Source organism: Fukomys damarensis, unplaced genomic scaffold (genome assembly GCF_012274545.1).
Source record: "Fukomys damarensis isolate Sample0158 unplaced genomic scaffold, DMR_v1.0_HiC HiC_scaffold_11, whole genome shotgun sequence".
NCBI lineage: Eukaryota > Metazoa > Chordata > Mammalia > Rodentia > Bathyergidae > Fukomys > Fukomys damarensis.
The window spans coordinates 21,424,022-21,447,633 of NW_022900923.1; the positions used below are offsets into that span (position 1 = coordinate 21,424,022).

The 23,612-nt window shown below is 34.6% G+C and overlaps 2 protein-coding genes across 3 annotated transcripts in view; one reads left to right on the forward strand and one right to left on the reverse strand.

The window, feature by feature from the left end:
- The window catches only part of Ralgps2 (Ral GEF with PH domain and SH3 binding motif 2), a 128,752-nt gene that overhangs the window by 68,640 nt on the left and 36,500 nt on the right, over positions 1 to 23,612 (forward strand). The gene's annotated exons all lie outside the window — the stretch shown is intronic.
- Angptl1 (angiopoietin like 1) lies at positions 42 to 20,264 on the reverse strand. The gene is made up of 5 exons (XM_010630229.2): positions 19,929 to 20,264; positions 14,152 to 15,000; positions 3,830 to 4,023; positions 1,823 to 2,093; positions 42 to 441 (listed from the first exon to the last, which is right to left on the reverse strand). The coding sequence occupies exons 2-5, from the start codon at positions 14,972 to 14,974 to the stop codon at positions 254 to 256; spliced, it is 1,476 nt and encodes a 491-aa protein (XP_010628531.1). The 5' UTR covers positions 14,975 to 15,000; positions 19,929 to 20,264; the 3' UTR covers positions 42 to 253.

Below are 23,612 nucleotides of genomic sequence, written 5' to 3' on the forward strand. Positions count from 1 at the left end.
ATTTTAGAAAACAAACTTTGCCTATGTTTAATCAATACAATTTTTGAAATAACTGGAATATGGATAAAAATAATTGTCTGTAGTACACTGAAGGAAGGTGAAACTGCATTCACAAATCTTTTTTTATAGTAGTAGTAAAATTCATTTTACAAACTATATAGAAATTGTGCAAAATAATATACATGTAACATGTACAATTTGGGGAACTGAAAAATCAGAGTTTTGTGTCATTTAAATCGGAGACAGTCTCTCGTCAGTCAATAGGCTTGATCATCATCTGAACTGCTCTCAAGGAGTATGAGCCACCTCTGTATTCGGCCCAGAAAATCCCATCTTGATGTTTGCTTCTGTAATGACCTCCTCTGTACCAAACTCCATTCAGGTTGGAATGCGCACAGGCATTGTACCACCAGCCTCCTTTATGAAAGTGAGCACAGTTGCCTTTGAGGAAAAAGAATATCACAGTAAAAGTTCCTTCTAAGTATCATACCTTGCAAATCATCAAAAACTTAACTTTACTTTGGAATAATTCAGTTTAATCTCCCATACTGTTTTTGTAGCAATTAGTAATTTTCTTAATAATTTTCCTTCATTTGTTGTATTACTTTTGTCTGCTGTGCTTAAAAAGATGCCTTTAATTGCCTTTTTTGCTTTATTTTGTACTTGCTTAATATATACTTTTTAAAGAGATTTAATTTTCTGGTTAGTAGCATAAGTAAAATGCAATGTTTATACAAAAAAGAGATACAGAGGAAGAGATAGGAGAAAGAAAGATACAGAATTGGCTAAAGAAAAGGTAGAGGAAGACTGAATTCTTCAAATAACAAAAGTATAATACAGTGAAATAGCTTTACCAGCAAATAAATAGGTTTACCTTAACAAGTAGACATGTTATGTTCATATTTCTCTTCACTTACTTATACCGCTGTGAAATAGGTTAAATTGAAGACCTATATGCTGCTTGCTTAGATAACAGTTGAAGGGAAAAAATGAATAATTTCTCTGGGCAGACACCTCTCTTCAGTGCCAGAAACTGGGTTAAAATGGCACAGTATATGAGAATTAAATTTAAAATTATATAGATGGTCTAGTTAGAGTATTCAAATGAAAATATTTCTTCGTCCTGTAAATCAAACTATTGTGCTTTCACTGTGCCATGCTTCACAATCATCTTGCTCTTCTCCTCTAAGAAATGCTCTTAGGCCATATATCTGTTTGGCTTGCCTCCTTCTCTTCCCTTCCTGCAGAACTTTGTTTAGATAGTTCTTCTCACATAACTCCTTCCTGACCGACTCAATAGCACCCATCCCTTTTGTTCTCTTATTTTATTTTATGATATATTTTATTTTATATAAAACAGATTTTATATTATATAATTAAATATATAAAGTAAGTGCTTATATATTAATATAAAATGGAGATAGATATCTCCATCTAATGAATCATTTGTCTCCTCTTGCTAGAGGTGAGCTGCAAAGGACAGAATTGTGTTCACTACCTTATCTCCAGCACCCACAGTAGTGTTTAGTGTATGGTAGGTGTCAACTTAAGATAAGAATTTGAGGCTATTTCCACATAATGTGGTTTGGTTTGGCTTTGGTTTTCCCCTAGAATCTTGTTTTTCCACAAATACGATACTTTGGAATTGCTTTATAGAAGAGATCCTAAAAGCTGTTTTTTTCAACATTCTATGTGTTTTCTGTCCAAACTGAACTTTCTGAAAAGATTTTGTATCATATATTTTAATAACCAGGTTCTAATTAATGTACAGAAGGTAGTAATTCTGAAAAGTTTGTTTTTGTTTTCTTACTTTTTTACTCACCTGCATACATGTCTTTATCTCTGTCCAGTGTGGTGAATTGTTTACCATTATGCCACATCATAGAATCTCCTGCATTTCCCTGGTAAGTTCCCAGGCGAATTCTATAGAATTCACTTTCAGGTTCTAGACGAAAGCTACTATATTCTGCATAGACTTTCTTATCACTCCAGTCTTCTAATTCAATCAACAGCTTATAATTATCTTGATTGCTAAGCATGTAGATATTTTCTAGTCCAAGCCAATATTCACCATCAATGTTTCCAAATCCTTTCTGTTAATAAACAAAAAATAATAATATGTAAATAAAGTGGAGAGATAGTAAACATTGGTATACTGTAGATACAGTGAGATAAAGATGTTTGCCATTTCAGTGGTAATGTGAACTTGCATTTTACTGGATCACCTGATTTTTATAATCTCCACAAAGTCATTTTGTTTTGCTTTGCTTTCTCTTATAATGTCAGTATTTATTTGTATAATTAGCTTCCAACCCTACAATAAGACAAAGGCAAAATAGAACCAAATTTCTTTATTTCTGTGAAAAACATGAACTGATAAACTGCCTAGATCCTTTAAAAGTTAGGTTCCTACTCTCACGCTCATCCAAAGAACCTTTTCTTCTTCTGTAAAAGTATGTGAATATTTTCTCCATTTTAGTCAAAGAAAGAGGGTATCTGATACTGTTAAGGTCATTGAAGGAAAATAATAATATGAGTTCCAGTTTTTTTGGGTTTGTTTGGTGTTTATGTATGTATGTGTGTGGTAATGGGGACTTGAACCAAGGGCATTTGTACTGAGATACATTCCCAGCCCAATTTTTATTTTTTACCTAGAGACAGGGTCTCATTAAATTACTAAGTTTTCCAGCCTGGGTTAGAATTCACAGTCTTCCTGCCTCAGTCTTCCAGAATGCTAAGGTTAATGGCATATATCATCATACGTGGCTTCAAAATACCTGCTTTAGCTTTACTACAAGTACAATTAGTAAATATAAGAAGATAAAGTACTGTAATTATCTTCAGAATTCCCCTTCAAAAAGTTGTAAATCATTTTGATAAAACAAATTAACTACCCTATTTCAGAAAGCATTTGACAGTTTAGGTGTGCAGCAGAATAGATTTAGTACACCTGATCTTACACTTTAAGTGTAGGGGGTTTGTTTAGAAATTTATGCAACTTCTGACTTGAGTATATTAATATCAGATTCTTAGCTACCAGTAGATTTTCACCTAAGAGTGAGTAATCACATGCTACTTCACAACTTTGAACAGGGAATTAGCCATCCAGGAAATAGAGTTTTTCCTATCTGCCATCCTTTAACCAAGGGTGTTTGTATGCTACTCATAAAATTAGTATTATGAACATCAAAATCAGTAACAAAGACCAGTTGTTTCCCTTTTCAAAACTTACAACGTAATCTGGTTCTATATGAAAATCTTGGTGTATGTCACTCCTCAGTAGCAGCACATGTTGTGTTGTAAACTTAAAACATACCAAAAATAATTAGCCGGAGAAAAGGGATCATTTTTTAGTACTATGCTTTTTATTGCTCAAGTACTTTTGACATTACAAATGTGTCTTAGAAAACAGAATTGAGTAATGTGTGTGTATAAAGTATAAATGTAGATCATCCAGACCAAAGGGGTGCATTTTAAAGTATACCTTCACCCTGTGGTTTTTTATTTTTTTTGTTTTTTTTAAGACAGGGTCTCACTGTGTAGTTGAGACTGACCTGGAACACACTATGTAGCCTAGGTTGGTCTCAAACTCACAGTGATCCTCCTACCTCAGCCTCCCAAGTGCTGGGATTACAGGCATATGCCACCGCTCACCTTGCTTTTTAACTTTGACTTTAAAACTGGAGATGATGATAGTCTTTTTCACAGATATAGATAGTGAAAATCATATTAGTAAAAATTCCCTATTTTGTTTTTTACCTAGAAAACGTGACCACTACTGCAAGAGTACCTTTGGTCCCCTTCCCTAGGTCTTAGCTTACTGATTTACCTTGTAATTTTCCCAGTTTCTGAAGAAATTGACAGAGCCATCTGTTCTTTTCTGAATGACAGTCCAACCCCCGGGATCCAAACTGTTCTCACACCATAATTGTATTGGTCCATTGCTGTTTTCAGGTTTAATCATATAAATCCCACTGGCTGAATGCCCAGCTTCCTTTGCTTGCTGACAGTCTTTAAATGGTCCTATAATTTAAATAGCATTGATTACCAGGAAATTTAATATAGCAAAAGAGATACTAAAATAGTTTTTAATCAAGATTCTTACCTTTATGTTTTTCTTTACAGCTACCACTTTTTATTTGTTGTATACACAGTACTATAAAAGTTAAACTAAAAGAATTACTCCAGTCCCACTATTTGGAACATTAACTTGTTTCATTTTCCACTCTTCTCTGTCTTGTTTGTATATAAACACTTTTATATTGTTATAATCCTAAAACGAGTAGAAAATTGGATTATGTCTTTACAAACATTTCTATGGAACTATAATTTCTTCTATCACTTACAGCAAATGCATACTAGTCCTTCACACTGATATATAAATGTTGATTAAAGTTCCATTCTGATTTTTCCTGTTATAATTAATACTGTACAGAGTAACTTTACTCTTACTGGCTTCTCTTTTTCTTATATTTACTTAAAATGTTGTGGAATTGATATACTGGATCAAGAGGTTATCAGTCCATTCACATATCTTTACAGTATCCAATTTACAGTTCCTGAAATTTGATTTCAGGGGAACACACCAGTCTCTTAAGTTACTCAGTAAAAATGGAGTACCAAAGTGAAATAAGCCTTAGAAATGCTAAATATTACTCCATTTCGCAAACTCACATAAACATTGTTATATTTAAAACTGAGAAGCCCTGAGATAAATCAAAGTTCCCAAACATAACAAAATTTGAAATTATACCCCATATATTTATACACACACACACACACACACACACACACACACATATACACATATACACATGCATATATATACACACACACATACATATATTTTGGGGGGTACTTGGGATCAAACTTGGGTCCTTGAGCTTACAAGGCAGGCAGTGGCACCACTGAGCTAAATCCCCAGCCCTACCCCCCATATATTATTAATAGCCAACAAAAATACATTTCAGAAGTGTTAGCCTAAATGCCCTCCTATTTTCAGTACTGGGGATTGAATCTAAGGTCTTTCATATACTAGGCATGTGCTCTACCACTGAGTCACACCCCCAGCCCAGCATCTGAATGCCCTTCTAAAGCTTTGTACCAGTTTGCAGTAATTTTATCAGATCAGTACAAAGACCCTCTGATAGTTTATACATTGTGCCACAGGTAGAACAGTCAACTAAGTTCTTGTATCTTGGTTGGTAGCAAGGCCTGTACTTAAACCCAGTTTCTTCTAGCCCATGTTCTGAACTGCTGTGCTCCATTTGCCTGTGTGTTGCTTTATAATTTAGATCCCCCCCACCAGTTTTTTGTACCAGGGATCAATCAGGAGACCTGTGCTTGTGGTGGCAGGGGGTGGCACCACTGAGCTAAATCCCTGGACCTAGATATCCTATTTTTAATCAACTGATAAGTTCTTAAAATTTTTATTAAATGACAAAGTATTTTGTAAAATCACATATACAGTCTCATTCTTGAACTTGTGGTTTCCACGCTGTGGGATCTAGAGAAAGGTAGCTTCTAGCTTTACTAAACATCCTTCAGTTTTATCCTTTACCAGTGTTGTTGCCTTTGCATAGAGCAGGCAAAAATATGATTCAGAATTACCTTCAGTATCTCTTAGAACAAAACATAAAAAATCCATCTGTCAATTGTTTTACTATTCTTTGAATTCTGATGTGCATACTTTTTATAATTACGTAAAAACAGTAAAAATTCATATAAGAATTTCTGTTCCATAACGATAATAGAATTGTTGAAATTTTACCAAAAAAAAAAAAAGTCAAAGGCCGGGCATGGTGGCGCACAAATATAATCCCAGCACTCAGGAGGCTAAGGCAGGAGGATTGCTGTGAGTTCAAGACCAGCCTGGGCTACATAGTGAGTTCCAGGTCAGTCTCAACTACATAGACCCTGTCTCAAAAAAAATAAAAAAAAAGAAAAGAACTTTTGAGAAATGTGTATACTGTGCCTAGAGTATGCACTGTCCCTTTGGGACCTTATTTATTAAATTTCATTAAATATTTATACATCTACATCATTACAGAGGATTCTTACAGATTGTAAGCTCCAGATTGCTCCTTGAATAGGAGACCATTTTTTTTTCTTGCCTTATATCTCACTATTTTAAGTCTTTTTGTTTGTTTGTTTGTTTTTTGTATTGGGTACTGGGAATTGAACTTGGGTCCTTGGGGGCTTGCAAGGCATGTGGTGGCACCACTGAGCTAAATCCCCAGCCCCTCACTGTTTTAATTCTTAGTAAATCATCAATAATTGTTTTAATTAAATGAATGCCATAGTCTTTTCCCCCATTTTAAATACAAGGAAATCTAAACAAAAATCAAGAGAGCATCAGTGTATCTCTTCCACATTTTCATTATGTTTCATAAATATTTCACTTTTTCAGATTTTGAAAATTTATACAGTGTCCATAAGCACTACGGATTACTAGTTTAAAAACATGAGAAACTGAAAAGACTATGGTTCTAGAGTTTCAGTATTATTTGTCTTTTCTGGTATTTCCTTATTTTTATACTCATTGTGAAGTCCTCAAAGATAGCTATAATTACTGCTTTAAAATTCTTGATCTTTGTATTCCTAGCTTGCTGAAAAGTTTTGTTGTTTTAAGTCATGAATGGGATTGAGGGGTTTTTTCAAAGGCTTTTTATGTGTTTACTGAAACTGAAGTTTTTTTTGTTTTGTTTTTTGGTGGGTTTTTTTTGCTGTTTTTTGTATATTAAAATAGAAGTTATATTGATTATATTTTGAAGGTTAAGCCAATTTTGTATTCTTGGGATAGACTCATCTTGGTTGAAGTTTTCAGAACCCTTAGTATGTAAAAAATAATCATCAATAACTGTTAGTCCTTTCTTTTTTCTTTTGTTCCTGATCTTGATATAGTAGCAGCTTAATAGTTTAAGTAGTTTATTTAATAAATATATTTTTACTTAATAAACTTGATGTGACTAATTGAAGAGTTGTGTATAGACATTTCTACTGCAGAGAAATAATGTGCTGTAGAAAAACTTATGATCTACAAATTCATACACTAAAAATAGCTGATTTTAGCTCTTAGAATACTTTATTTTCAACAGTTTACTTATAATACAAATCACTGTGCTTGAGGAAAAAGATCCGAGTAAACCAGCATGACCTCTGTTTATTGTTATGTTCCTTTCTGTCCTCCCCATCACATATGAGCTAACTTCACATTACAGAAACATGCATTGCAATCAAGTCAGAAAACAGAGAGGGTGTGTTTCAGGATGAAATTTATGAAACCTTTATTTCCTGGGTGGGAGCGAGATGAAAGGGAAAATGAACATCTATGACATCTGCGTCCCAGCGTGGATTATTTTATATAATACATGATAATATATTTGTTTACGCTTAGGCAAGAACTTTATTTTTTTGTTCTGTATTCAGTTTGAGCTTACATAGGCCCTCAAATGTTTATGGAAGTAAACGATTCCTGATAGGAGTGGCTTCTATAATTTCCTCGGTTCTGCATTATTTTAATTTGTGCCTTTTCTGCATCAGTAAAGGCTGGAGATTCTTTCAGGCCCAAAGGATAGAGAAACAACCATAGAGTCAAGTGGAAAAATAACAAGAAAAGAATAATCCCAATCAATACAGCATGACAAGAACTTTCATCAGAGACTTTGCATGGGGCACGTGCTAACAATATCTAAGAAATAGCTGAGATAGCTGACCTGGTCTTTGAAGATTGAGTAAGAGGCTATTGGGGCACACAGTCTGATGAAGAAAACACATGAGTAACATGCTGAGGCCCAACAGGGAGAGTGGATGGTTGGTCTTATAGCTCAGGTACAGGTTTCTTATGACTGAGAATGATACTTAGAGCGCTTCAGGCAGACTGTGGAACCTACTACAGTCCTTGGTTTGACTGCTTCACTTGAAAAGTGTAGTCATTGGGATTATTTCTAAAGTTAGCCATATGTTTTTTCTAAGATCAGTTTTAGGGAAGTCAAGGATATCTGAAGATCATTGTTCTTATTTTAAAATTTATTGGTACTGTAGTTTTTGTATACATAAAGTGATTTTGTTGTAATGCACATTAATCTTTCATTTCAGAAATTTGCACGTTCTATAATTAATTGTCACCTTTGTGTTTGTCATCTTCATAAGTGTTTACTGTGTATTCATTTGAATAGTTTGTTGTTGTTTTTTGGTTTTGGGGTTTTTTTGTTGTTTTGGTTTGGGGTTTTTGTTTGGTTGGTTGGGTTTTTTTTTTTTTTTTTTTTTTTGGTACCAGGAATCGAACTCATTTGAGTAGTTTTGACAGTTTACATTTTACATGTATACATTCAAAAGTTGGATTTTCATAAGGTTGTTTGAATTCCTGCAAAATATTTAAAATGTCAGGGTTTTGAAAGTTGACAAAATCCAGGTTGAGTAAGCCCTAAATTCCTGGGTGGGACAGAAGTATTTTCAATTTTGGAGTTTTTTTTATTTTGAAATATTTGGAAAGATTTTTAAATTGAAAGTTTCCAACAGCACTCAAAAAGTTTATTTTTTTGATTAAACAGTATTTCTTAATTTGTGCTTGATAAATGCCTTTTGTTTCATGTATGTTTAAACTGTATGTTTAAAGTGTAGTTAAGCAAGCTTTTTGTTTTATATTACTCAAGAATTTTTTTTTTTCATAACTGACTAACATAATCATATTCTAGCAGTCCCTTTCCTTAGCCAACCTGGCTTTTTTTTAGTTCAGTTTTTTGTTTGTTTGAAATATTAATATAAGTATTGCACTGAAACCAGTTGTACTTAAAGACTTTCTAATAGGAAGTATTACAGATAATTTTAAAATGTAATTCTGTGATTATATGTAATGAGACCAGTATCTCTTTACTAATCTGCATTCAGTTCAGTAAATTGTCACAAGGAATTACATTTAACAGCCCTAACACTAGTCACAGCCATCTCTTCAGAGGTGACCACTTCCTGACTTCTGTCATTATAGATGGGTTTTGCCTCTATGACTCTGTGATTTAAAACAGCCTATCACGAAAAGCACATTTTTTAAATGTCTAATGACTATCTTAAAATTTATGTTTTTAAGCTTAATTTTTATTTGACATGGCAAGGCACACAAATGGAAACACATGTTTTAAAATGTAACAATTTATGATGGTCAGACCAAGCGATACACTGCATTTTCATGTGCTTCACCTCATCCGATCCCTACAGCAATCTCTACCAGAAAACATTGTCTGCAGTAGAAAGTCAAACAGGCCTTTAAAAGGCCTGGCCAGAATCCAAGTTTCCTGATATGCATGTCTATGCGTTTAACACTGTGGAGGAACTTTCTCAACTTCTCTCATCTACAAGGAATGAACTTACTTTTATAAATATACTACCTGCAAAACTTTCTGGGAGGCTGAAACAGGAGATCACTGTGAGTTCGAGACCAGCCTGGACTACATAGTGAGTTCCAGGTCACTCAACTACATAGTGAGAGCCTGTCTCAATAAAACAAACAAAAAAAAAATTTCTTTTATAAAATACTAACCTATATAGAGAGCAGTCTCTGAAAACAGTAATAGTTGAGAATTTTCTTGATGATAATTTTCTGTATGATTGTGTATGATTGTGTTCCCAAACATTTCATTTTTAAGGTAGAGAGAAGGTAATAGTTCTGAAAAACTCTTTAAATAAAAAAAATTCTTTCATTATTTTCTGGTGGAAGTTCATGGGGTTTTTGTTGTTGTTTGTGCATTTGCCTTACAACCATTTCAAAAGAAAGTAAAAATAATCACTATTAAAAACTTTAGTTGTAATGAAATCATCATTCACCCAACTTGGCAATTTTGTGCTCTCATTAGTTTACTGGTGTGATAATTCTTTTGGTTAAGCTAATTTATAGAAGGAAAATGTGCTTAATGAAAATAAGTAATGAATAAAATAACTTTCTGTAAAAAAATTTAATTTTTACATTAAAGATTGGCTTACTGGGGATATAATTGTTTCATTAAAGGGGACTTTTGACTCTAGCATGGGATTTAATCCTTTAACATTAGTGTTTTTTTGTACTAAAACTCACTATACAATAAATTTAGAACTTCTTTTTTGTTTATATAAGTAATGACGTAGTTAATAAGTATATAAATATAAGACTTTTCATGTCTGTTGAAATTGGTGCTACCATCTGCCTGAGATTCAGGTCCTATCTAAATTTCTCAGCAGCAGTTGTCTCCATATTTACATAATTGTACACTCCAAGAGTTTAACAGTTCACACACCTCAGTTTTGTTTATTTATAAATTACATATACGAACTATTATTTTGATAATTTTATACCTTAAAATCTTAAATAAAACATAATTATTAAAAAGATATCAAAAAGTAAATTTTTTCTTGGTATATCCAGTGGGTCATTTTGTATACATCATCCCTTTGAAAGCCAAAGTTCTTGACAATCTTAATGATTATCATTTGCCTAATGTATGCGTGTGGGTTTGGAGATTGAACCCAGGACCTTACACGTGTTAAACATGACTCAACCACTGAGCTACCCACTTTGCCCCATCATTTGCCTGACTTAATAACACTCTAGCCTGTTGCTACTATTAGAACAGTCTGTGGTGAAAGAATCCAGTACACTATATTAAATATTTTCATGAAGGTTTTTATGTTACTAAATCAGCTAACCTTATTTAGCTGCTATAGATGAGATGCAGTATCCTTCTACCAGAAAGGAGTTTATAATGTAGTTAGACATTTTACTTAGATGTGTATATGTAGAGATTACTAATAATTAAGTGGGAATATATGAAATAATGTGTTAACAGCGTAAAGTATTCATGGAGAGTCACTTCAAGTCTGAGTGTCAAGAACTTCAAGGAAGAATTGCAGTTTTATTGATTCACTCATTTGATCTCAGCCTTAAACTTTGGGCAGAAGTTATGTAAAATATTTAGAAGTACATGAATAGATTAATTTTATTTGGAGCAGTTTTTTTTTTAAGGAAACTAATGGAAGGAAAGCTTGAAAATGGGCTTAGTTCTTTAAAGAAGGGTATTATTCTTAGACTAAGCAAATTGGACTTTTCTGTTTGCATTTGGGAACTGCTCACCAGAATTGTGATGCATGGGAAGTTTAAGATCACTTTATAGGCAATGTAGAATATAATATGTTTTGCTGGAGAAAGTAGTTGGACTTAGACCACAAGGTGGGCTGTTACACAGTTCTTAGTGACTGAACATTGAAATGCTAGGTACTGGGGAAGTACCCTTCAAGTGTGAAACTGCATGAGGTAATTAACATTATTCTTCCTATTTTACAAATGAAGAAACAGGCCTGGGGGTGGAGAGGAGTCTCAGTAGCCTAAAAAGTCTCTGTCTTCTGGCTACTGCCATGGATAATTTGAATCTAAATTAATAGTTCTATCTCTGAAGAGAATTGAGAGGCATAGATAAAATTCAGTTGACTTTGGGTATAAGATAGGAAGTGTCAAAGATGAACCAGGGTAATTCAGAACTGAATGGTAACAAAGAAATTAAAGTCATTTGAGCTATGACTTTTGTTTGCAGAAATCTATCCCAAACTACATAAGCGTAGAAAAACAAAAGTAGTTATTTTATAAAAGCTACAAGAATATTCTTATATTTATGATGGGGGTGGGAGACTTTCTTGGTTAACTGTTTATTAACTGTTAAGTAAGTTTATTTATTTAAGTTTATTACTGATAAGTAACTGTTGATACTAACTGTATGAGTATCTGGCTGGTGGTGAAGCTTTTTCCAAAAGCTTATCTTGGGCCTGGGATTTAGCTCAGTGGTTCTGCCTCCAACCTCACAAGCACAAGGTCCCAAGTTTGATCCCCGATACCAAAAAAAATAGTTTACTAGTATTTTCTAACGTTCTGTTCAGAAAATGTTTTTTTCTCAATGATAATTTACTTATTTCTATAAAAGGAGAGTGCTACTTTAGAGCAAGGATTATTTTAGGCTTTAGTAACTAATTAACTTATTCTTTATATGCCAGATTTGATTGTGGCTAGATACTGAAGTGGAATAATGAAAAGAAAGTTCTTTCTTAAAGAAGCATTCAGATCAACAGGGAGAGAGAAAATAAGTCATTAACTTCAGTGTAATATGATACAAAAAAATGTGTTCAAGAAATAGCCTGGCATTTGGGAAAAGAACCATCTAGGTATGTCTCTTTGAATCTGAGAACTTGTAACATTAGTCTTGAAAGATGTGAGTTAAACTAGTCTGCTGATTTGACAGATAAACCTAATGAAGGCATTTCAGTACAGGAAGCCGCAGCATACGAAGTAATAGTGAAATGTCCAAATGCAGGCATCAGCTTTGGTTAAATCAGGAGGGAGAGCTCCATTCAGGAGTTACCTTGAGTGCTGGTGATACTTGAAGCTATGAAGATGGATGAGGCCTCTAAAGTAGACTATCTTGAAGAAAGCTGTTTTGCAATGTAGGAAGAAAAAGATGTCAATTAAGGAACTAGAAAAGTAAGAAGAATCAGAGTGTTGGTTTGTTTTTGTTTCTGTTTTTTAACCTAGAATCCACCTATTGTAATGATGAAGCTAGAAAAGCAGAAATAAGTAGTAAGTGGGCTCCACTGCAGAGAGGCAGCCACTTCGTGATAACTTTCTTTCTGGCCTTTGTTTTGTGGCTTTGATTGTGGGTTTTGGGTTTGGGTTTTTTTGTTGTTGTTGTTGTTTTGTTTTGTTTTGTTTTTGTTTTGTTTTTTGTACTGCGGACCGAACTCTGGACCTTGGGCTTGCAAGGCAGGTGGTGGCACCATTGAGCAAATCCCCGGCCCTGTTTTGTGTTTTTGTTATTGATGTTTTAAGTTATTTTATAATCTATGTACAGTTTTAGGTCCTTTTCAGTAAGTGAACTGATGTGATTTACTTACATTTATTTTCACTTTTGGCCATTTGGGTTTCCCCCTCCATAAATTAGCTTGTAAAGGATGCCAAAGAATGGCTTTTGAGAACAAGTGGGGAAAAAAAAGGCATATGAGAAAATGAATTCAAGCATAAAACAAAATACATGAAACATTTTTTCAGGAAGCTAGCAGTGAGTTTTCTAAAAGGAAAACAAAAAGGGATTATTTGTCTTTGTTTTCTGGGGATCTAGATCCAGGACCGATAATGAATGAATGGAGCAAGGAATGAAATTAAGAAAATAGAGGTAGGGAAAACTTACTTATATTTATCTGGATACAAGGCACAAATTATTATTTGTTCAGTCTTGGAAAATAGGAACCCTTTTCCTATGAGGCCAAAAAAGTTAAGAAGTTGAGTTTTGTACAGATATTTTCAAGGTAAGAATGAACAAGGAACCCAGGTCCTGTTTTGGCTCTTTTGTTTCTACACCAATGGGAAGAAGCTGGAATTTTTGGAACCAAGTAGACATGGATTTGAGTCCTGCCTCCCTCCTTACATTTAGTATATGGCCTCGCCTCGTAGCTGCTCTTATCCCAAAGGCAAGTTCTAAGTGTTCCAGGATGGCCATCCCCTCAGTATTCCAGGGCATGGAGTGCAGGATGGAAAGTGTACCTAGCTCTAAGGCCTCTCTTCAGAGGATATCAGTAGGGGACATATTTGGGGTTCAAAGATCACATTGGTGAAGTCTATCATATTTCCTCTCAACCTTGGACCACTACCCCAGGACTTGTTTTAGATTTACTCTCAGTACAGTACTAGGTGAGTCATTTTCTAAGAGTGGAGGTAAGGACCTGTACTGACAGGCTTGAGAATAGAAACAAAACCTTAAAGGATGATGGTAAGAACAGCAAGAGGGAAGTAAAAAGATTATTACGCATCAATAAAAACCTAGCTGGAGGCTGGTGGTATGATTATAGAGCAAGACTCCATAGGATTGTGGGCTCATTCCTGAATCTCACTGATGGTAACCTCAATTGTAAGGATTTGGATGGAAGACTAGTTTTTTCACAGAACATAGTTTTTATAAACTCATAGAAAGCTAGACCTGGGAGAGAAGATATATTGAAGTTCAATTCTTAAATAAAATATAGATGTTTTAATATATGGGTATAATATCATCCAAATGACAAATAAGCATTTATTTTAAGCTTTGTTGCATAAACTGTAAAGCAGTAACTCCATTCTTCTATTTTCACCAGTAAGAGATAACTCACCTTCATTGATGAAAGTCACTGGTGGTATCTTAAAAGGGCTTTTGGTGGGAGAAGTTGCCAGGTCTGGTGGTGGTATTAAGTCTCTGGGATAACCTGGATCCCTCTGTATCTCGTTTCCTCCCAGAAGACCAGGAGTGTACTGGTGACTGCTGGGAATGTGCTGTGGCACCACCTGGACCAGAGGGGGTGACACATGGGTGTCTTGTCGGGAAAATATCCTCAAGCACTGCTCTTCCAGCAAAGTTATCATCACAGACTGGTTATTGACAAGATCCGTCAGGGAAGCGTATTTCACCTCTAATTCCCTGTACCTTGTTGCCATCTTCAACATTTCTGTGGTAACATTGAGGATTTTATTTTCTAGCTGGGAAAGTTCAAGAGAATTATCCCTCTTACGGATAATCTCGTGCAGCAGTTGCATATAGAGTTGAGTAACGCGAGAGTTCATGTTACGGCTTTCTTTTCTCAGAAGTTTTACTTCATTTACAATGTTTCCGTCTACATCCACCACCAATTGCAGAACATCTATCTCTCGCTTCTGCCTGGAAAGCACATCCTTCAGGTTTTCAAGGTCCATCCTGGTGATCATATCTTTAATGGTACCTGCATCTTGCCCTTTGGTGTTGACACAGATTGGCCCTGTTATTTTTTGTTCAGGTACCAGGAATGTGTATGAACATTTCTTTGCTTCCTCTTTACCATCTGTAGCACGAGGATATCTCCTCTGGGTTATTTTTTTTATTTTGAACTGTCCTTCTCTGCAGTGACAGATGCCCATTATTAGGAAGAGTAGCACACCTAGGGTCCAAATTAAAGCTTTCATTTTGAAATGAGGTTGTACAGCGATGTCTTTTGAAAAATCAATGAAAGAAAAAAATAAAAAGAATTCATATTAATCTATATTTAAAGTCAGTAATATAAAAAAGCATCAGAGGGAAACTAATTCTTAAACTCAATATTAAATTATAGTGATTTGACATTTGTTTAAAGATTAAATTTCGAAGAGTAGCTCTTCTGCATACCGCCTTATTGTGATGCTTTTCATTCCCAAGTTCACTGACTGGGTTTTGCTCAGTGCCCACCGTGTGCAGAGACCATGTACAAGGTGCTGTTGGGATTTTTTAAAGACTCTAATAAGATACCTTTCTAAAGTTGTCTCTTAAGACTATGAAAGTGTTACACAATATTTTCTAAGGTATTAATTAAAATATCCTTGCCTAGCTAGTATTGTAATTACCAAGTGACTTTCCTTGTCCATATCTTATTTTTATATCCTGTAGTTTCTATTAAATTGGTCCTCTGTAATAAATGTCTTCACCTATCAAATTAAAAATATTTTAGATAATCAAAAATCAGTTTTAGCACCGTATGTTGCTTCTTTTGTTTTTATAATATCTGCTTTTGGAAAGAATGATAGAATGCTCACAGTTCATAGTCATTTTGGCTGTGTTTCCTGAAACAGTCACAAATATGCTCAAGAGATTTATTCCGTTATCAAGAAGCTGTACTGAATTATATTTTAGTGAAATATTAATAATTTTCCATAAGCATTATCAAGGAAAGTTGAAGAACTTCTTGAACCCTTGTGCATGTTGAAGGCCAACGCCACACTAATATTAGAATCAGGTCTAGAACTCAAGTTCCGTGGCTCTCAGTGAAGCATCTGTAGTAGCAGTATGTGTGCCAGAATGTGTGCTTGAAACGTTTCCTGTTTGCAGTGGCAGATGAGAAATAAGTGTTCTTTATAGTTCACTTCTTCAGTGGAAACAGCAGAACCAGTTCCATGAGCCAGGACTATTTCCCTTCACTTTAGTTACTTCCGAAAAGAATAGCAGTAGGATAGGGAGGTTATGTTCACTCCAACAGGCCCACTAGCATAGCAGCTTTATTACAGCCTATCCCCTCACTTTAAAAAGCCTTAATTCTACTTGTTCTTTTGGGGTTTTGAGACAGTGTCTCACTATGTGGTTCAGGCTGGCTTTGAATTTACTGTATAGCTCAGGCTGGCCTTGAACTCAGTGATCCTCCTGCCTCAGCCTCCCCAGTATGCTGGGATACAGGTGTGTGCCACCACTCCTGTTCTTTAAAGGATGGCAGTGGATGCCCTCAGAGCTTTTCTTTCCACCTTTCTACATGAGTATTTATTTCTTTATTTGATAAGCCAGGCCCTAAATTATATATGCCTATGATTAGTAGTAACAGTACTGCAAGAATAGTAGTCAGTACCTGTGAGGTGTTCTTTTTTCAGTTTCAGCAGCATTTTTGACCCTTTACATTGCATTAAATCATTAATTCTCATCACAACTCTAGGAGCCAGATTACTATGCTCCCCATTTTCAGACAGAGTTGGCATCCAGAAGTTAATTAACTTGTTAGGAGTCACACAGCTTTTAAGAATTTGAAACCAGGTAGAAGAGCCTAGAATCTATGTTTTTAGTTAGTTGTTGCATTATATGATATCATATTCTAAATCATATTTTGTCCCAACATTAACAATCCCTTACATTTGTCTAGTGTTTAGCACAAGTTAACTGTTTGCATTTGCAACAGCATTATGAAGTAAATGCTATATCATTTTACAAAGGAATGAATCTTGGAAAAGCTAAAATACTCAAATGGGACTCAAAGCTTCTGTTCCTAGTTTTTTTTAGATCTGTGAATTACATTTCTCCTCGTCATTTCAGAGGAACAGAGCAGTCTAAGTGTATGTTTCTATATCTGGTTTCATTGACCAGTTACTTGTTTGTGCAAATGTAATCCTGAGTCACTTTTGTTACAGTTTGTTTCTGTCTTTTTACATTCCTGCATTTTTGCTGTCCTTCCTTTCTCTGGGTCGGGTGACTGTATGCATTCTCTCACCTGATGTTTATGTAATCTGATTTAGGATTATGATCTCTCACAAAAATAAAGTATCAGTGAAACATAGACCTTTGAGCTGTAGTCATGAAAACTGCTGTTTTCACTCTCAAAAAGTCTATCTGTGTATTTTCGGTGTTTTCAAATGGGCCCTATGTTCAAAATGGATAATGAAAACAAAGCAAAGATGGGTGGAGTTTGGAGAAATTGTTCTTTCATTAATTCAAGATAGGAAGAAGATTATATTTATATCAAAGCTTTCCGTTGCTGATAACCAAAGTTCACATGCATGAGTACTTTAGCTTTTTATATTTTTATACTTTGCCTTCTGACATTGATAGAAAATTTTGGCTTTCAAAGTTATCATTCTATTTTACTTTTTAAAAAAAGACTTACTGTATACAAGAGTTGTCTATATTAAAAACTTACAAAAGATTTCTTGTTATATTTCCAGATTCATAAAATTTAGAAGTGACTTATTTTTAAAATTGGGGACAGTCAGTGACAAATGTAACTGTATTGTTTGCTTTAAATGTACCAATAAACTTAATGGGGAAAAAAATGAGGGACAGTGAAAATATAAGCCATCAGCCTCTTGCATAAATATATATCATTTCTCCTACATATTTAACTCACCTAGTACTAAAATCCACTTGTTTCATTTTAATAATAGATTGGAAACAGCTAAATCATGAAACTTTTTATTTATGTAATTCCTACTGTGAATGCAACTACCAAAACTAGGAAAATCTAGAAAATGTTATGAAAATTCCATTCCAAAAAAGTAGAAATTTATAGATAATCATCATTGGCCAGCTTATATTAATACCAGATGAAGGTTTTTATAGAATAACTGAGGACATATTATCTAAAATTTTGTATCAGCATTGTTATTAGAGAACAAAGCCACAAAAAGAAAAATTAATATAAATTAATATAAAAATACTGTAGCTTCCTTTTGTATATTCTGCTTGCGTTATTGGGGTTCCCATAAAATTAAAGTATAAGATTTTAGTTAGGATTTAAGGGGAGGAACTAAAAGTTTTTTTTTTCCATAGATAAATTCCCTTATTTTTAGAAAAGTACCAACTTTGTTGTCACTTAAGGCAGAGCAAGGAGCCACATTTAAGTAGTAGACTGGCTACGTCATAAGAAAAGAACTGGCTTTAAAAATACATTTACTGTTACATTTTCTAAAAATATTCTTATATTTTTCCATATATGTTCAGTTTTAAAAGTGAAAGATCCATAAATCTGGGTTACCTTGTAAAACTTTTCTGTATAAGTTCAAATTTTCCTAGTTCCCAAGAAAATGATATAAATTAGAGAATACTGCAGTTTATATCTGCATCTTTGCTTGGTTGTCTTTAGGGAGAAAAAAATCTTCTGTGCATTTGGGTTAATTTTATTAGTACTATTTCTCATCATCGTTGCTACATTGCCAGATTAGAGAGAAGAAATAAAAGCCAGGACTTTGTTTCAGATGGTGAACTCATAGAGGCATTTAATTGGCTGTGTCATGCATGGAAAAAAGCTTGAGGCAACAAAGTTACATTTTTATAGCAATGAGGATATGTTAAGAACTTCTAGATTGTGAAATGTGTTTTAGGCAGAGATTTGAGAACAATCTCGTCACTTGGCCTGATTTCAGAAAGGGTTAGTTTATCGTGTAACTTGCATTTCAGTTTAAATGATTGCCTAAAACATCAAGGAGAGCTGAAGAGCCGAATGAGGTCCTGCACTTTGCATAGCAAGCAGCAACAGAGATGACAAGTACTTCAGATCCAGTATTGCTTGGAATTTTATTAGAATCTCTTGTAAAATACGTGTTTTACAGGGATCTTTCCACCGTATAGAGTTTTGCATCTTTAAGGAAAGGGCATGATAACAAAGTTTTACAAAAATCTCAGATTTATCATTATTTACTTGGTGAAATGTTAGTATTAAAAATCAAAGGTCAGAGGATCCCCAGAACACAATAAACTTAAATGTTCTTGGTATTAAATTACTGTTGGTAACTAGTAATTTAATTTTAGTAATTCTCCTAATTAAACAAAACCTAGATAAAATATTGAAGGGCATTTCTTATATATGGTTAGCAAAATTATTTGTCTAAACTATTGTGTATTTTGGCCTTTTGATCATGTATTTAAGTAATTATATCTTCTAGGTCCATATTTTCTATTGTTAATGCTGGCTACTTACCTATTTATTCTGAATCCTAACCTATAGGAAGGTTTGGCTTTTTTGTATGTCTCAACAACTTTACTTTTTCAAGTAATGCCAATTGTAGCAGTTTTAATTTGTTAACCAAATTAAATTACTGTAACATGTAAATGTGGAGAGCTAATTACTTTAAAATTAATTTTAAATTGTAGCAAGAAAAACTATAAATTTATCTTACATCTTTACAAGAAGTTTGCCTAACATTTGATTATACTTTAATTGAGGTTTTGTTGAAAATAAACTTATTTTTACATATCAACTTTATTTTTAGCCGTACTTTGAAAAATCCAAGAATTTATCTTCAGCACACATACACTTCAACTGTAAGAGAAACTAATCATATTTCAACTTTTTCATTTTTATCCCTTTGTTGTTGATTATTGTACTATAAATTGTATACATTTAATGTAATTATTAAAATTTCTAAAGCATTTGTTTTCAGAAACCCAGCTTATATACAATAGTCTATAATTATATACATCAAAAATTATTAAGCCAAACTTCAAATTAATAACCATCATAAAAATACTTAATGACTAGTTTCTACATAAAGTTACAAAATAAAAACTTTTCCAGAAGAGTTAAATTGTAGTTTGTTCCAAAGTTCTTTAATAGATTTTGAAATTTCAACTACAAATATAAAATAATTAAGCATTTTGATATATACATAGTTTGGAATAAAAAAAATAAAATACCTTTTGTATCTGTTGATAATGAGAATCCAGAAACTTGCTGCCCTTATTCTTGATTTATAAAAATCAGAGTAGAAGTTTGTGCATCTATGATGTTAATGGCAGCTGCATTTTTGTTTTGGACGGTTGCCTCCAAGCTGTAAAGAGGAACTTCTTTTTCTTTTTAAAGCACTAATCGACTGAATTTGACAAACTACCTATGTAATTTTAAGTAGTATAGTGGAAGTTAGTCTGTGGGCTGTCTCTAATCCAGAAGAGAAAGCATTGTGGCTTTGCTCTGTCTGCCACATGGAGAAGTGCAGTAACCAGCAGCAGCTGACACAGACTGTATACACAGCACCTCTGAATAGTGATTCCCTCTCTCAGTAGACTCAAGTTCAGCCCACATATTACGTCACCAAAAGTTGCTGGAGACTGGGGGGGGGATCTGCTTAGGATTTCCTCTCTGTCGCTTAAATAGGGGTGGGGGTAGTGGGATCAGCAGAAGGTTGAATAGCTCCAAACAAGGGGAGATTGTGTGCAGGTTGAAGGAAGGGCACCATCTGGAAACAGACTGTCAGTTCAGCGGGCAATTATAAAACAAACATTTTACTTTGCTAGCTGGAGAGCTTTTAAGTTGAATACTGAAAATAAGTACTCAACTTCACTTTAGAAGTAGTTGCAGGCTAATGAGTTTGTTTTTTGTTAGAGCAAGAGCTACGTTTTATAAGGCAGTAGCCTCCTAAATGTTTTTTTATAGCCTAGAAGTTTTAACATTTTAAGTTGCTTTTTCAGAAGATTTTAAACTTACAAAACCTTGACTTGGCTTTATGCTGTATCATACAGTATACCACTTAAAATAAAACTGCTTTTATTTATTTATGGAACTACCAAAAGTAAGTGAAACTATGAGATGCTTAATGCTTTTTTAATCTTAAATTCTGACAATATACTGTATCGTGTTCTACAAGGCAACTCCTTTTATCCATATACGGTCATTCTTGTGTCTAGTTGATGTGCTCCCATTTAAAAACAAGCATAACCCTGAACTGAATAAAAACGAGAGCTCCCCACTATGTGAACTTAGACCACTTCACCTTCTTCTGGCCCAGTTTCTTCTGCCATGAAAATAGGGGGCCAGAGAGGAAACTAACAAGTGACTGAATAGTATGCTATTGTACTTTGTTAAATTAAGAAATATTAATTCAGTAGCTGAGGAAACATAAACTTAAGCATTTTTAAGTACCTTGGCTTAGTACTTACTAAGCAGTGCAAGTGGGATTTGAACCTCGCACAAAAGCGTTAACCACATTCTCTCTTTGGATTACTTACTGCTGAATACTGCTTCTAAATAAAACTTTTACTTCCTCTTCATACCATATGGTTTCTCCCTTTTTGCCATAGCTAGACTTTTCTCCTTCTCATAGGCCCCATAGACCCACATCCTTTATTTAAAGTCTGGCCTTAATTCCTACGTCTTTCACAGAGTTATTTGAATTCCTACATCACATGTATGTATACCAAGAGTTTATAAAGTAAGGCCCTTATAAAGGAAGATACTCAAAACAGGAATTAAGCCTGTTATATAAAGAAGTCATGTGAACTCGAAGAGAAGAAAATGAAGGTGATGACAAACAGGCACACTTAGAGTTAATTTAAAGAGATCTGCACCTTTTTGGTGTTAACCACATTTTAGTGTTAAAGGACTATGAGACAGTGTAGTTAGATCTTCCCATTTTTCAGGAAGAAAGTCATTTAGACTTTTCCCATTCTCTTTCCTGATTTTAAAAAACATTGGGACAGATGGACTGCGAGCTCTTAGCCTCTGGTTTATGTTATATATTATGTATATACAGTGGACCCTTAATTTATGAACTTTATTGGTTTCCCAGGGCTGTTTGTAACTCAGCTGAGACCTGGATGTTTACCTGGGTACACACTAAGTTATTCATATGTCAGGCTAGTTGTAACTTGAAGGTCCACTGTAATACACACACACATTATATATTATCTAGCAGTTTTGGTTTATTCATTAATAGTTTTATTTGGGTACAATATGTGCTAGTAAATTCCCTCTGAACTTTTAATTTAGCCAGTCTTGAACTTCCTAACTTGAACAACTATTATGATCACTAAACAGCATAGGAAATTGGAATGTCAGGTTTTTACAGACAAGTAATGGTAGGCTTGCCTAATTAAGTTGAAATTGAAAGTTACCAGCTCAGCTTGTTTCAGATGAGATCTGGCGTGGTTGGCACATTGAGAGTGGAATGGCCAAGTACTCACTTCTGTTTACTCCTGATAAGTCATCAACAATTAGGTAGCAGCTGAAGCTGCAGAACTGAGACATTACAGAGAAAGTATTGTAAAGTAAGAAATTTTAATGTTAGACCATGGAGACTGAGCATACCAGTATCCAAGAAATAAGAGGAAAGAGAAAAATCGATGAAAGGATGGGAAGGTTCAAGCAGAAAAACAAAACAAAACAAAAAAACAAGGAAAAGCCAGTGACTATAATACTACAGAAAAGCTAGGTATGCTGTAATCTCAGCACTCTGGGAGGCTGAAGCAGGATGATTGCAAGTTCAGGTTCATCCTGAGCAACTTAGTGACTTAATGAGAGCCTGTCTCAAAATTTTTAAAAAGTGCTAAGGATGTAACACTGTGTGAACACCCTGGGTTTATTCACCAACCACACCAAAAACCCTGCAAAGAAATTTGGTAGAAAAGGAAGATGAGAGATAATGACTTATAATGAGGAGGTCACTTATGTCTTCATCAAAATAAGTTTCAACAGTGGATGTGCTGGGTGCTGCCACTAGCCTGTAGAGTCAACCTAGGTGCTGTGCACCACAGCACAGTTGCTGCAGGCTAGGGATGATCTAGGTGGTGCAGAGGGGCTGCAGGATCACAGTCTTCTCTTAGTGGCCACTATGTCCTCATGTCCCAGAGCAGCAAGTCACCCTGCTGGGAGGCACTGAGCCCACAAGCCTACTTTTTGCCCCACTGTAATAGTCTTTGGCACACCAGAAATGCCACTGTAGTTTGGGGGTGACCTTCTTTGTTGCAGTTGAGGAATCCAGCACTCAGGAGGCTTGAGACAGGACCATAGCCATGAGTTCAAGTCCATTCTGACCTACATAATGAGATTCAGACAACCTGCAAAATTAGTACTTAATCAGTACCAACTAGCATTGCTAGGTTTTTCCATACAGCTAAATTGGAAGTAGAACAAAGATTGCACCTAATCTTGTCTTCTGTGGATTTGTGTGTCTCTAAAGAATCTCTGGGGAACTAGCAGTGGCAACTAGATCCCCTAACACCCACCCTGCAACACTCCGCCCATGTGACTCCGTGCAGAGAACTCTTTCCTCATGATGTCAGAGTTTATTGTCTGTGCATGTGTTTCCTTGTGCCGTATGAGTACATTACTGAGTTACAAGCATTTCAGATGTTGACCCATTTGCTATAATACGGCGATTATTGGACTCTTTTTTTTTCCAAAGACCCCCAAGTTAAAAAAAAGAGTTTCAGCAGTATGTTAGATACAGAGTTCCTATTAACAGTAGTGGGTTGAAGAGTGACTGGATACAATTTAACAAGTGGGTTAGTATCCACAGTATATCAAAAAAATAGAAATCAATAAGATAAAAAATAGAGAAACTCATTCTAATAAAGGAAACAAAGATTAAGAAATATCATGTTGTA

What these genes read in the sequence shown, in the direction of transcription:
- Angptl1 (XM_010630229.2), bottom strand. Translation starts at nt 14,974, where the DNA reads ATGAAAGCTTTAATTTGGACCCTAGGTGTGCTACTCTTCCTAATAATG. An exon ending in AGTGACTTTCATCAATGAAG is followed by an intron (nt 4,024 to 14,151) that starts GTGAGTTATCTC and finishes TTTAAATTATAG; the next exon opens with GACCATTTAAAGACTGTCAG. An exon ending in GAAACTGGGAAAATTACAAG is followed by an intron (nt 2,094 to 3,829) that starts GTAAATCAGTAA and finishes GTTTATTAACAG; the next exon opens with AAAGGATTTGGAAACATTGA.